Source organism: Pseudophryne corroboree, chromosome 3 (assembly GCF_028390025.1).
Source record: "Pseudophryne corroboree isolate aPseCor3 chromosome 3, aPseCor3.hap2, whole genome shotgun sequence".
Taxonomy (NCBI): Eukaryota; Metazoa; Chordata; class Amphibia; order Anura; family Myobatrachidae; genus Pseudophryne; species Pseudophryne corroboree.
The window spans coordinates 677,732,551-677,748,066 of record NC_086446.1 but is presented as its reverse complement, the minus strand read 5'-3'; the positions used below and the strand labels follow the sequence as shown (position 1 = coordinate 677,748,066).

Below are 15,516 nucleotides of genomic sequence, written 5' to 3'. Positions count from 1 at the left end.
GCTCTGTTTAGATGCCCAGTAGACTCTGGGATGACCTTTCTTATCGCATTCTCTTGAGGTGAGAAATGAAATGAGAGCTAAGTCTGCACCTCTGGCATCCTAACGGGAATTTGGACACCGAAAGCAGGACTTGTTTAGCCATTTTGGTGGCTAAACCTGGTTTGTTTGTGCACAACATGCGTGATATGCACCCAAACAACAATTGTGACAGCTGTTTGGGTGTACCCTTTAGACTTGTCTTGTGTTCTGGGACTTGTTCCAGGGTGCTGTACTTGCTGAGAGGGATGATAGCACAAAGGTTGCCCTTTATTTAATCATTCCAAAAGTTGTACATTGTAAATAGAACATATTACATAGACTTAAGCTTTAAGGAGCTCCTCATTCTATCTACTCTGATCAAGTATACTGTACTCGGCTTACTAACTATGTGGTTCATTTTGTGTTGCAACCTGTGTCTCCTGTCTGTGTGAACATACACAACATCAAGATCACTGCCAGATAGCTGGTACTCATACTCGATACATGCCCAGTAAGCCGCTGTCACACCATCCAGACTCCCTGCTTCATCTAGCCACCAGTGGTTCACCTCCTGGAGCCTTACATCAGAGCTGCACTCGGCTGTAAGGGAGATCTGAGTAAGTGTAGCCTTGAGTACACCAGATGCAGTTTGTGGAGGTCAGTGGTAGTATTTTCAGTTTGTCTCCCTTTCTGTATCACTATTTGAGAACACCAGCAATGGAAAATGCTTCAAATTCCACTTACTCCTTTTTGGCTTCTCATTTTTGGCTTCTTAATCAGTGTATAAGAACATGAACACCATGGTAGTCCTTCTGTTCCAGAAAGTATCAGAAGATGTTCTTTCCCCAAGATAAGGTACACTATGTTCAGGTGGTAGTCTCACTTGAACAACCCATTTGTTAGGCAGGTCCAGCGTAAGGGTGTCATTGCTCTAGTCTGTGATCTGTAATGATGAGGCAGTATCCTGTATAGTGCAGATTCCCATATGTATGTTAAACTGTGAAGATGGCAATTACGCAGCGATTTTTCTTGGAGTTTAGGCAGAACAAATCCTTAGGGCAGTCGCCTACTGGTTATCGTATAAGTTTGCAAAGACCCTGAGTAATCTGCTGTACTGTATGCATTCCTTCTTAGAGGCTTGTAGGGGGGCCACAGAGAAGGGTCATTTGTTCATTTTGTTATTTTTCTACTTCATCCACTAGGGGCCACTGGAGCGTAGTTACAATGGGGAAATAGTAGGCAGTAATAGGGAGCTGGCACTTTAAAATTCTAACACTGTGGCTAGCTCCTCTCCTACTATCTCCCCTCCAAGCCAGTCTTAGTTAGTGCCCGAGGTGAGCTGGTCACTTGGGTTTTAGCTGAAGAATTTTTTTCTTTTTTCTTTATTATTTTTATTTTTCTTTCTTACACTCACAGACTGGCAGCTCTGCCACCTCCAGTCTGCACCGCGGGAGCTGCCGGCGGGGTCCCATCGCAGCTGCGTGCGGCTCGGGATGGGCTCCGGCTGAGGGAGACACTGAGCTCTCCTGAGCTGGCCGGACACCGCTGCGTGCGGCGCGTGTCGGGGCCGCTCCACCAGCAGAAGATTATGGCAGCGGTGAGTATCAGTGGCTGGACACCGCTGCGTGCGGCGCGTGTCGGGGCCACTCCATCAGGAATCCTGCAACAGCGGTGAGTACAGACACCAATCTGAAACTGGGATGATGTGTGCTGTGTCTTTTATTCACTCCCTGCTCCCATACATGGGGGCCACGCTCAGGGTCCCTGGTCTAACCCCCCTCTGTGTAATGCATGACAAAAAAAAAAAAAAGATTTTTATTTTAGATGGCACCTTTATATTTAGGTGCCATTACCTGGCTGTGCGGAGCTTAATCCCGCTCGACCCGGCGGGCTAAGCGTCCCCGGCCGCGGCTCACAGGGCTGTCAGGTGATGCAGGGCGCTCCCCGCTTAGTTTGCGCGGGAGCTTGATACAGAACACAGTTCGAGCATAGGGGGCGGAGCTTTCTCCCGCTCTGCTCGGCGGGCTCAGCTCCCCGGCAGCGGCGCGTGTGATCGGCGGGGGAGGCAGGACGCTCCCCGCTGACTTAGGGCAGGAAGGCTACAGGTTTTAAATTAATAGGCTTCTGTGGCTCATGAAGCAACCGGGTTGCAGTGCACATAACGGGGGGCGGGGCTTCCTCCCGTCTTGGACCTCGGCTCCCGGCGGCCACCTGCGGCTTGGTTGGTGCTGGCGGCCATTTCCTCTCTGCAGGGGAAACCTCTACCCGGACTCCACTGCTTGCTGTGAGTGTCAGGATCTTCTCATCACTGCAGTGAGTGGTCTTTTCTTAATGTGTTCCTCCTGTGGCACACATATATATATATATATATATATATATATATATATATTTCTCTAACGTCCTAAGTGGATGCTGGGGACTCCGTCAGGACCATGGGGTTTAGCGGCTCCGCAGGAGACAGGGCACAATAATAAAAGCTTTAGGATCAGGTGGTGTGCACTGGCTCCTCCCCCTATGACCCTCCTCCAAGCCTCAGTTAGATTCTTGTGCCCGGCCGAGAAGGGTGCAATCTAGGTGGCTCTCCTGAGCTGCTTAGAATAAAAGTTTAAGTTAGGTTTTTTATTTTCAGTGAGTCCTGCTGGCAACAGGCTCACTGCTACGAGGGACTTAGGGGAGAGAAGTAAACTCACCTGCGTGCAGGATGGATTTGCTTCTTAGGCTACTGGACACCATTAGCTCCAGAGGGAGTCGGAACACAGGTCTCACCCTGGGGTTCGTCCCGGAGCCGTGCCGCCGACCCCCCTTGCAGATGCCGAAGTTGAAGAGGTCCAGAGGTCCAGAAACAGGCGGCAGAAGACTTTCAGTCTTCATAAGGTAGCGCACAGCACTGCAGCTGTGCGCCATTGTTGTCAGCACACTTCATACCAGCGGTCACTGAGGGTGCAGGGCGCTGGGGGGGGCGCCCTGGGCAGCAATGTATTATACCTTTTTTATGGCTAAAATACATCACATATAGCCCTTGAGGCTATATGGATGTATTTAACCCCTGCCAGATCTCACAAACTCCGGGAGAAGAGCCCGCCGTTTTAGGGGGCGGGGCCTATTCTCCTCAGCACACGGCGCCATTTTCCTGCTCAGCTCTGCTGTGAGGAAGGCTCCCAGGCTCTCCCCTGCACTGCACTACAGAAACAGGGTTAAAACAGAGAGGGGGGGCACTTATTTGGCGATATGATTACATATGTGAAAATGCTATAAGGGAAAACACTTGTATAAGGGGTTGTCCCTGTATAATTATAGCGTTTTTGGTGTGTGCTGGCAAACTCTCCCTCTGTCTCCCCAAAGGGCTAGTGGGGTCCTGTCCTCTATCAGAGCATTCCCTGTGTGTGTGCTGTGTGTCGGTACGTGTGTGTCGACATGTAGGAGGACGATGTTGGTGAGGAGGCGGAGCAAATTGCCTGTATTGGTGATGTCACTCTCTAGGGAGTCGACACCGGAATGGATGGCTTATTTAGGAATTACGTGATAATGTCAACACGATGCAAGGTCGGTTGACGACATGAGACGGCCGGCAAACAAATTAGTACCTGTCCAGGCGTCTCAGACACCGTCAGGGGCTTGTAAAAACGCCCATTTACCTCAGTTGGTCGACACAGACACGGACACTGACTTCAGTGTCGACGGTGAAGAAAGAAACGTATTTTCCTTTAGGGCCACACGTTACATGTTAAGGGCAATGAAGGAGGTGTTACATATTTCTGATACTACAAGTACCACAAATAAGGGTATTATGTAGGGTGGGAATAATCTACTTGTAGTTTTTCCTGAATCAGATAAATTAAAGTGTGTGATGATACGTGGGTTTCCTCCGATAGAAAATTATTGGAGGTATACCCTTTCCCGCCAGAAGTGAGGGCGAGTTGGGAAACACACCTTAGGGTGGATAAGGCGCTCACACGCTTATAAAAACAAGTGGCGTTACCGTCTCCAGATACGGCCGCCCTCAAGGAGCCAGCTGATAGGAAGCTGAAAAATATCCTAAAAAGTATATACACACATACTGGTGTTATACTACGACCAGCAATCGCCTCAGCCTGGATGTGCAGCGCTGGGGGGGCTTGGTCGGATTTCCTGACTGAAAATATTGATACCCTTGACAGGAACAATATTTTATTGACTATAGAGCATTTTAAGGATGCATTTCTATATATGCGAGATGCGCAGAGGGATATTTGCATTCTGGCATCAAGAGTAGATGTGATGTCCATATCTGCCAGACGATGTTTATAGACACGACAGTGGTCAGGTGATGCAGATTCCAGACGGCATATGGAAGTATTGCCGTATAAAGGGGCGGTCCATCGGACCTGGTGGCCATGGCAACAGCTGGAAAATCCACTTTTGTTACCCCAAGTCACATCTCAGCAGAAAAGGACACAGTCTTTTCAGTCTCAGTCCTTTCGTACCCATAAAGGCAGGCGGGCAAAAGGCCAGTCATATCTGCCCAGGGTTAGAGGAAAGGGAAGAAGACTGCAGCAGGCAGCCCATTCCCAGGAACAGAAGTCCTCCACAGCTTCTGCCAAGTCCGCAGCATGACGCTGGGGCCATACAAGCGGACTCAGGTGCGGTGGGGGGTCATCTCAAGAGTTTCAGCACGCAGTGGGCTCACTCGCAAGTGGACTCCTGGATCCTACACGTAGTATCCCAGGTGTACATTGGAAATTCGAGACGTCTTCCCCTCACAAGTTCCTGAAGTCTGCTTTACCAACGTCTCCCTCCGACAGGGAGGCAGTATTGGGAAAAAATTCACAGGCTGTATTCCCAGCAGGTGATAATCAAAGTACCCCTCCTACAACAAGGGAAGGGGTATTATTCCACACTATATTGTGGTACTGAAGCCAAACGGCTCGGTGAGATCTAAAAGATTTGAACAATTACATACAAGGGTTCAAATCAAGATGGAGTCACTCAGAGCAGTGATAGCGAACCAGGACGATATGGTGTCACTGGATATCAGGGACGCTTACTTACATGTCCAAATTTTGCCCTTCTCACCAAGGGTATCTCAGGTTCGTGGTACAGAACTGTCACTATCAGTTCAGACGCTGCCGTTTGGATTGTCCACGGCACCCCGGGTCTTTACCATGGTAATGGCCGAAATGATGATTCTTCCTAAAAGAAATATGGACGCTTTCCTGATAAGGGCAAGGTCCAGAGAACAGTTGGCGGTCAGAGTAGCACTATCTCAAGTAGTTCTACGACAGCACGAGTGGTTTCTAAATATTCCAAAATCGCAGCTTTTCCGACGACACGTCTAATGTTCCTAGGAATGATTCTGGACACAGTCCAGAAAAGGATGTTTTCTCCCGGAGAAGAAGGCCAGGGAGTTATCCGAGCTAGTCAGGAACCTCCTAAAACCAGGAAAAGTATCAGTGCATCATTGCACAAGGGTCCTGTGAAAAATGGTGGTTTCTTACAAAGCGATCCCATTCGGTAGATTTCACGCAAGAACCTTTCAGTGGAATCTGCTGGGAAAATGGTCCGGATCGCATCTTCAGATGCATCAGCGGATAACCCTGTCTCCAAAGACAAGGGTGTTTTCTTCTGCGGTGGCTGCAGAGTGCTCATCTATGAAAGGGCCGCAGATTCGACATTCAGGACTGGGTCCTGGTGACCACGGATGCCAGCCTGAGTGGCTGGGGAGCAGTCACACAAGGAAAAAATTTCCAGGGAGTGTGATCAAGTCTGGAGACTTCTCTCCACATAAATATACTGGAGCTAAGGGCAATTTACAAGGCTCTAAGCTTAGCAAGACCTCTGCTTCAAGGTCAGCCGGTATTGATCCAGTGGGACAACATCACGGCAGTCGCCCACGTAAACAGACAGGGCGGCACATGAAGCAGGAGGGAAATGGCAGAAACTGCAAGGATTCTTCGCTGGGCGAAAAATCATGTGATAACACTCTCAGTAGTGTTAATTCCGGGAGTGGAAAACTGGGAAGCAGACTTCCTCAGCAGGCATAACCTCCACCCGGGAGAGTGGGGACTTCAGCGGGAAGTCTTCCACATGATTGTAAACCGTTGGGAAAAACCAAAGGTGGACATGATGGCGTCCCGCCTGAACAAAAAACTAGACAGATATTGCGCCAGGTCAAGGGACCCTCAGGCAATAGCGGTGGACGCTCTGGTAACACTGTGGGTGTACCAGTCAGGGTATGTGTTCCCTCCTATGCATCTCATACCAAAAGTACTGAGAATCATAAGAAGGAGATGAGTAAGAACGATACTCGTGGTTCCGGATGGGTCAAGAAGGACTTGGTACCCGGAACTTCAAGAGATGCTCACGGAAGAACCGTGGCCTCTACCTTTAAGAGAGGACCTGCTCCAGCAGGGGCCTTGTCTGTTCCAAGACTTACCGCGGCTGCGTTTGACGGCATGGCAGTTGAACGCCGGATCCTGAAAGGGCATTCCAGATGAAGTCATCCCTACCCTGGTCGAAGCCAGGAAGGATGTAATCGCAAAACATTTTCACCGCATTGGGCGAAAATATGTTGCGTGGTGTGAGGCCAAGAAGGTCCCTACAGAGAATTCCAACTGGGTCGTTTCCTACATTTCCTGAAAACAGGACTGTCTATGGGCCTAAAATTAGGGTCCATTAAGGTTCAAATTTCGACCCTGTCGAATTTCTTCCAGAAAGAACTGGCTTCAGTGCCTGTAGTTCAGACGTTTGTAAAAAGGGTACTGCATATACAGCCTCCTTTTGTGCCCCCAGTGGCACCTTGGGATCTCAATGTTGTTTTGAGTTTCCTAAAGTCACATTGGTTGGATCCACTCATCACTGTGGAATTAAAATATTTCACATGGAAGGTGAAGATTCTATTAGCCCTGGCTTCAGCCAGGCGTGTGTCAGAATGGGCGGCTTTATCATATAAAAGCCCTTACTTAATTTTTTATTCTGACAGGGCAGAATTGAGGACTCGTCCTCAATTTCTCCTTAAGGTGTTTTCTGTTTTTCACATGAACCAACCTATTGTGGTACCTGCGGTTACTAGGGACTTGGAGGACTCCAAGTTACTTGACGTTGTCAGGGCCCTGAAAATATATGTTTCCAGGACGACTGGAGTCAGAAAATCTGACTCGCTGTTTAGCCTGTATGCACCCAACAAGATGGGTGTTCCTGCTTCTAAGCAGACGATTGCTCGCTGGATTTGTAGTACAATTCAGCTTGCACATTCTGTGGCAGGCTTGCCACAGCCAAAATCAGTAAAAGCCCATTCCACAAGGAAGTGGGCTCATCTTGGGCGGCTGCCCGAGGGGTCTCGGCTTTACAACTTTGCCGAGCTGCTACTTGGTCAGGGGCACACCCTGACTGAGGAGGACCTGGAGTTCTCTCATTCGGTGCTGCAGAGTCATCCGCACTCTCCCGCCCGTTTGGGAGCTTTGGTATAATCCCCATGGTCCTGACGGAGTCCCCAGCATCCACTTAGGACGTTAGAGAAAATAAGAATTTACTTACCGATAATTCTATTTCTCGTAGTCCGTAGTGGATGCTGGGCGCCCATCCCAAGTGCGGATTGTCTGCAATACTTGTACATAGTTATTGTTACAAAAATCGGGTTGTTCTTGTTGTGAGCCATCTTTTCAGAGGCTCCTTCGTTGTTATCATACTGTTAACTGGGTTCAGATCACAGGTTGTACGGTGTGATTGGTGTGGCTGGTATGAGTCTTACCCGGGATTCAATATCCTTCCTTATTATGCACGCTCGTCCGGGCACAGTATCCTAACTGAGGCTTGGAGGAGGGTCATAGGGGGAGGAGCCAGTGCACACCACCTGATCCTAAAGCTTTTATTATTGTGCCCTGTCTCCTGCGGAGCCGCTAAACCCCATGGTCCTGACGGAGTCCCCAGCATCCACTACGGACTACGAGAAATAGAATTATCGGTAAGTAAATTCTTATTTTATATATATATATATATATATATATATATATTAAATAGATGTATATAGTTGTGCTGGGTATGTGGGTATATAGAAGACCTGGGTTCACGTCCCACATTTCTTCACCCTGCCACATTGATTTTTCCCCCGGCTTTTCTCACAGGCTGCCCGCCATTTTGGGCAACCAGCGGAGCTTACTGAATTAGCAGTACACTACATACAGGGCGGGTGTTGTCACCCCTTTATTACTCCTTTGTTTCACTTGGTAATAATACTGTGTGTAATTTGGGGGAATGTGTGTGGTGTCAGCCAAATTGCCGCTGTGGCTCGGTACGCTTATAGCGGGGAAGGGATATGTGCCTGTCACTGCACGTTATAGTGCAAGAGTTTATAGAGGGTTACACTTCTTTAACCTGTCTTTTCTCTTTTCGTTTAACTAAACGTAACACCCAGGACAGAGAATTCCCAGTTATGTGTAGATTGTGCGGGGGAGCCATCTAATTAGCCCTCAATGCAGCTGCAGGACGTTCCTGTTTGATCAGCTCAGCTTATGCAGGTAAGGTCACCGTTACCAGAGACCCCGTCCGTCATTTCTTCTCCCCAGGTTTCTAAAAGGAGGTTGCTAACCTCAGTGTTACACGACGCTGCGGATGTTAGACCTCTCTGGAAGGAGGCAATGGATGTCCGGGATACCTAGGATGTCTGTTTTCGGTGCAGTCCGACCAGTGTCTCTGGGTCCTGGAGACATACGACTGCACGTTTTCAGGTTTCTAAAAGGATCTTGCTAACCTCCATGTTACACGAGATACGGATTATGTTTCGGTGCAGTCTGAACCAGTATCTCAGGATATTGAGGCGTATTGTACAGCAGTTCGTCTGGTGATGCAGGTAAAGAGGTCGGACACTTCAGGTCCCTCGGGGTTTGACGCCAAGGAAGAAGTGACAGCGACTTGTTCAGTTTCGAATGAGCTGGGCATGCTCCGGTAGGCGGCCGGGAAACATCCGAATTCACAATTTCAGGTATCAAACAATGTTTGTTTGCCTATCCTTTTCCCGCAGATAGCAGGAAACGATATCGGACCTCTCCAGGGTATACCCCTCAATGTATTGTCAGTCCAACAGGCTGCCGTTTTTCCTGGGGCAGCCTTGCTGAGGGATCCATCTGAGAGACCTATGCGACAGCAGGGATTCGACCTTATCCGGAGCAGGTAGGTTGTGGAACAATTGTCCTCTAGGTTACTGGATAATTCGCATCAGGATCAACTGATGCTTTGGGACAGATCAGAATCACGATTCTGCTTTATATTCTTTTGAGGTCTCCACGTCTGTATACTCGGAACCTGCATTTTCGCTTGGGCTGTCTTAACCCGACGACCTCTGGGGCTGCGCCAGTGACAGGTGAACATGGAATCCTAAGGGGCAGCTGGTTCAGGGGAAGGAACTTCCTGCATGGTTTCTCGAACCATTGGGGGTAAGTCCATTTTTCTTTCCCCTACTGCTGCCCCAGCTCCAAGACGGACCTTTACCGGTCTTTCCTTTAGATCTTTCCGTGCCCTTTCAGGCTTTCGACTCCAGGTCAGGGGCGGTATCTCCGTCGCCAAGGGATCTCATGGTAGCAGGCTGAAGCAGAGGTTCAGCATCCTCAGTCCAGTCTGATTTTAGGTCATCCAACACACCCACCGCAGGTCAGACCTTCCTACCACCGAGGGGGTCCCAGGGTAGGCGCCTGTCGGTGGTCCTACTGGGAGGACTGGGAAGGCTTGGGCGGTTACAGACTCGATTTGGGAGTCCAACCGTCTCAGTGGTCCCTCGGCATGGGTCGGCCGGCTTACGATGACAACAGTCATACTGCAGGCGGCGCTCCAGATGCTTCTAACCGCAAAGGGTGTTGATCCCTGTCTTCACATATCATTTGAATCGGGGCATTTCGCAGGCCTTTGTTTTCTTTTCCCGTGCCAAAACCAGATGGCTTGGCTATGCCTATTCTGGCCTTAGAATCCTTTCAGTCTGTGATTGCTAGTTTGAAGAAGAAAGGGGGGGTTTTACGCGTCCCTTGTCTTCAAGGATGCCTGTTTACTGAACTCCGTTGGGTTTCTTCATCGGGCTTTTCTCATATTCACATTACAGGATACTCATTTTCACGGTCAGTCCTTTCCATTCGGTCGCTCTTCCGCTCCCACAGGTTTTAGGAAAATCACAGAATACCTCTTTTTCAAAGGCAGGGAGTGACGTTTGTTCCCTAATTGGACAATCTACTGCTGGAATCCCACTCTGCAGATTAGGTTGCTTCTGAATATCCGAAGGATCCAGGAGCTTCTAATTCGACACGGGTCCACTTTTTGCTCCTCATAAACGGTTCTCAACTTGGTCCGTCAGAGGATTTTTTTTCTTCCTTGGGACCAGGTACTCTCTTCCTTCAGTCAAGTTGCGACGCGATGAGTGGTCGCCTACATTCCCCTCTGAGCGGAGGACAACAATCTTCTTTCCAGGTCAAGCCGCCAGGTCAGACTCCCGGGTGAGGGGACATTTCCCAGAGTTTTGTCAGCTAGTCCGCTGTTGGCGGAGATTCCTGATCGACCTCAGGGTCGGTCTGACTGACTCTTTAACCCTTTACTACTCTCGGACGTGAGCTCTGGCGGCAATAGCCGAGGATGCCCTCAGGGCTCCTTGGAGTTCCTGGTTAGTCTATCTTGCCTTCTTTTCTATTATCTACCTCACTTTCGGTAACACAGGAGGAGAGAATGCACGCTAGTCCCTCCCGGTGGCTCCGGTTTGGCCGCGCATGACTTAAAGTTCCAGCCTGCACCTGTTGTCAGTAGAAGAGCCTTGGCTCCTACCTCTGCAGGACTGTTGACTTCAACAGGGACCTTTTTTCTTTATTCAATCTTACACTGGTTTCGTTTAACGGCGTGACTGTTCATGAGACCTCAGAAGGGAGAAGTTCCCTAGTTCGGTTATGCCTACTGGGCCCCGATTTCGGAAGTCTGTTACCTCTTCTCGCTTTTGCCACTTGGGAAACTTTAAGGGGCATAATGTGGATAACAGGGGTTTTCCCCTTTTGATTTACCATTCAGCTGTCATCTTTGGTTTTCTCTGGGTGGTTTACTCGGCTGCGCTTCAAACTACGTTGACCTGAATTTTAGGTCTCTGCTTTTTCGGTTTTCTTCCAAAAGTAATTAGCCTGGCGGCCGTAAGTTCGGGCTTTCTTTCAGGGAGTACTCTATTGGCAAATCCCCCTTTTCGACTGGGGTTACGGCTGAGCGGTCGTTTCTTCCAGGGGGGATGTCTGTTTTTCATATAAATCTGACACTTATGTTTTCGGCCCTCTTTGAATGTTGTCAGGGCTCACCAACTCTCTCTACAGAAGTCTTCGGCTATTCGACGAAGTGTTTTCTTCTTTGTTCTGTACGATGCTCTTGTAGTAAATAGCCGGGGTCCCAGCATAAGGGCAGTTGGATACATCTGACCATCAGACAGTCTTATTGGCGGTTGCTCGGGAGCCTCCGTTTTCCATTTCAGCGCACTCTATGGGCGTTGTGGGACCTTCGTGGGCGGCTGCCCGTCGAGTCTCCATGAATACTTTGTCGGGCGGCTACTTGGTGGGGCCGACATACGTTTGTCAAATTCTATAAGTTTGACACTTTTGCGGCCTCTACATCACAGTTTGGCCGAGCGGTTTTACAAGACTCTCAGCGCTCTCCCACCCGTTTTGGGAGCTCTGGGACGTCCCCATTGTAACTACGCTCCAATGGCCCCTAGTGGATGAAGGAGAAATCAGGATTTTGGTACTTACCGATAAATCCCTTTCTCCGATTCCACAGGGGCCACTGGACGCCCGCCCAGCGCTGTTTCCTCCTTGTTTTTTGCTTAAGGGTTTGCAGATCACTAGGTGCCTACTTGTTGAGTTCAGGTTAACCTGCTTTTTGTTAGGTTCTGTTCCAGGTTTAGTTTGTGTTATCCTGGTTTACAGGGCGTCATTAACCTCCTCTACCTTAAGGTTTGTTTATTCCAGCTCTCCTCGGGCACAGTTTTACGTAGACTGGCTTGGAGGGGAGATAGTAGGGGAGGAGCTAGCCACAGTGTTAGAATTTTAAAGTGCCAGCTCCCTATTACTGCCTACTATTTCCCCATTGTAACTACGCTCCAGTGGCCCCTGTGGAATCGGAGAAAGGCATTTATCGGTAAGTACCAAAATCCTGATTTTTTTTTTTTCTTAAGTTTTTAGGCTTTTGTGCGACTTTTGACCCAAATAGCTTCTTTGACAAGGAAATCCTTGCACTCATAGTGTTGCTTTTGAAGATACACTTGGAAAAAGAAATGAAAGATCTTCCTGTGGTGGATTTGCATGGTCTTCTAGAAAACCTGCTTCAAAATATTAAGGAATGGGAAAAGATAGTAAGTGAGAACAAAATATTGTATATTCTTCACTAATTTGAATCATGTTTGCTGTATTAATCTGATTGCTTGCTGGTCTTTTAGATGCCTGAACTATGCATTGCAGTAAGCAAACTTTCCAGTCATCATCACAACTTTATTAAACTGCTGCAGCTTATTCCTTCTAGTGAAATGCGTGGAAGGTAAGGTAATGTTCTGCTGTGTGTTTTTTTCTTCTAATAGAGCAGTTTATTTAAAAAAAATGTTTTTGCATGATTTTCTGATGGGGGGAAAAAAAACAATAATGGGAATATTTGAATAAGTGCTACTGTAGCCAGTCAGTGCACAATTATATAGTATATTAGTGCTTTTGTGTTTATTTTATTTTCAAATGTAGGCAGTGCATATTGATCAGGAGTTGTTAAATCACAGTTGTTATTATTAAACCAATAACTTTCCATAAGAAACTGTCATACTGTTATAATTAACAACAATTTGAGATGATATACACAAAATCTAAACTTTCTGCAGTGGGGTACACTGTGTTCCATAGGGAATACAGCGGGTGTAATGATGGATCTTGATCCAGAGGCACCAACAGGCTAAAGCTTTAGACTGTCCCAGAATGCATTGCGGGGCCTCCTTTATAACCCCGCCTCCAGGCACTGTGAGCTCAGTCAGTGTGACATACTGTGCTGCGGCCCCATCACCTCCCCAGTGGCGTCGCATACTCCCGCTGGCTCTGTTCCCGGGTACTTGCAGCAGAGGCGCTCCGGTTCATAGGCACACCACCGCAGATGCTCTCCTGGATCGCGTGGCTGCTACTAAGGGAGGAGGTAAGGGGGTCCCCCAGTCAGGACCCACCATTAAATTGCGTTCCGGTCGCGGTTTAATGAGACGAACCGCGACGCTGGCGTTGGACACTGTGACAGAGCGGGGACCCCACTAAATCCACCAGGGCATGGGAGCACAGGTCAGATAGAAAAATAGCCACTTTAATAAGGCTCCATAGTACCCGGTGGTGAGGACCAGCATAGGGGGAAAGGAGCTTGACCTGCAGCCCTTCCACCTCCCCCCCCCAGCTCTGGGCACCATCCACTGCTGGTGTCCCCCCCCCCCCCCCCCCCCCCTTCCTGGAGCTGCCTCACACTCTCCCTCACTCCCTGACTGAGATGCTGGGCGCCATTTTCTAAAATAGATGCGACTGGTCTCCGGGACTGCAGGGCAAGGCCGCCTGTACATCAGTGCCGTGGTTTTACAAACAATTAAGTATTCTACATGTTGATAATAAGACAGCATTAGTTAAGAACAAGTGTACTTGTGCCAGAATATATTGTACGAGTATTCTGATATATACATCCCGTCAAAAACCGCGCATGTGTTCATATAATAATCCAATACAATTTTATTTTCATGAAAATAATTTTCTCTGACGTCCTAGTGGATGCTGGGAACTCCGTAAGGACCATGGGGAATAGACGGGCTCCGCAGGAGACTGGGCACTCAAAGAATTAGGACTACTGGTGTGCACTGGCTCCTCCCTCTATGCCCCTCCTCCAGACCTCAGTTAGAATCTGTGCTCGGCTCGAGCTGGTTGCACACTAGGGGCTCTCCTGAGCTTCTAGTAAAAGAAAGTATTTATTAGGTTTTTTATTTTCAGTGAGATCTGCTGGCAACAGACTCACTGCTACGAGGGACTTAGGGGAGAGAAGCGAACCTACCTGCTTGCAGCTAGCTTGGGCTTCTAGGCTACTGGACACTATTAGCTCCAGAGGGATCGAACACAGGCCCAGCCTCGGTCGTCCGGTCCCGGAGCCGCGCCGCCGCCCCCCCTTGCAGAGCCAGAAGCAAGAACAACGTCCTGGAAATCGGCGGCTGAAGACTCCGGTCTTCATTAAGGTAGCGCACAGCACTGCAGCTGTGCGCCATTGCTCCCTATGCGCACCACATACTCCGGTCACTGATGGGTGCTGGGGGGGGGGGGGGGGCGCCCTGGGCTGGAATTAGAGTACCTTAAATTGGCAAAAAGCACATAATATAGTCTAATAAACTATATATGTGCAAAAATCCCCTGCCATAATATTAATAAAAGAGCGGGAGAAGCCCGCCGTGAAGGGGGCGGGGCTATCTCCCTCAGCACACTGGCGCCATTTCCTCTTCACAGCTCCGCTGGAAGACAGCTCCCCAGGCTCTCCCCTGCAGTTTCCAGGCTCAAAGGGTAAAAAAGAGAGGGGGGGCACTAAATTTAGGCGCAAAATTGTATTTATATAGCTGCTATAGGGAAAATCACTCTGTGTAGTGTAAATCCCTGTTTATATAGCGCTGTGGTGTGTGCTGGCATACTCTCTCTCTGTCTCCCCAAAGGACTTTGTGGGGTCCTGTCCTCAGTCAGAGAATTCCCTGTGTGTGTGCGGTGTGTCGGTACGGCTGTGTCGACAAGTTTTGATGAGGAGGCTTATGTGGAGGCGGAGCAGGTGCCGATAAATGTGATGTCACCCCCTGCGGGGTCGACACCAGAGTGGATGGATATGTGGAAGGTTTTACATGACAGTGTCAACTCCTTACATAAAAGGTTCGATGACATAACAGCCGTGGGACAGCCGGCTTCTCAGCCAGTGCCTGCCCAGGCGTCTCAAAGACCATCAGGGGCTCAAAAACGCCCGCTACCTCAGATGGCAGACACAGATGTCGACACGGAGTCTGACTCCAGTGTCGACGATGACGAGGCTAATGTACATTCCACGAGGGCCATCCGTTGCATGATTACGGCAATGAAAAATGTGTTGCACATTTCTGACATTAACCCAGGTACCACTAAAAAGGGTATTGTGTTTGGGGAGAAAAAGCAACCAGTGGTTTTTCCCCCATCAGATAAGTTGAATGAAGTGTGTGAAGAAGCGTGGGCTTCCCCCGATAAGAAACTAGTGATTTCTAAAAAGTTACTGATGGCGTACCCTTTCCCGCCAGAGGACAGGTTACGTTGGGAGACATCCCCGAGGGTGGATAAAGCGCTCACACGCTTGTCAAAAAAGGTGGCACTGCCGTCTCAGGATACGGCCGCCTTAAAGGAGCCTGCGGATAAAAAGCAGGAGGCTATCCTGAAGTCTGTATATACACACTCAGGTACTATACTGAGACCTGCTATTGCTTCAGCATGGATGTGCAGTGCTGCAGCAGCGTGGTCTGAT

General features: G+C 49.0%; 1 protein-coding gene across 3 annotated transcripts in view; it reads left to right on the top strand.

The window, feature by feature from the left end:
• Positions 1–15,516, top strand: part of SLF2 (SMC5-SMC6 complex localization factor 2) — a 317,833-nt gene that overhangs the window by 266,945 nt on the left and 35,372 nt on the right. For all 3 annotated transcript variants that reach the window (XM_063961913.1, XM_063961915.1, XM_063961914.1), the window contains 2 exons: positions 12,173–12,349; positions 12,434–12,531. In XM_063961913.1, coding sequence (XP_063817983.1) covers positions 12,173–12,349; positions 12,434–12,531 — 275 coding nt within the window. The remainder of the gene's footprint in view (positions 1–12,172; positions 12,350–12,433; positions 12,532–15,516) is intronic.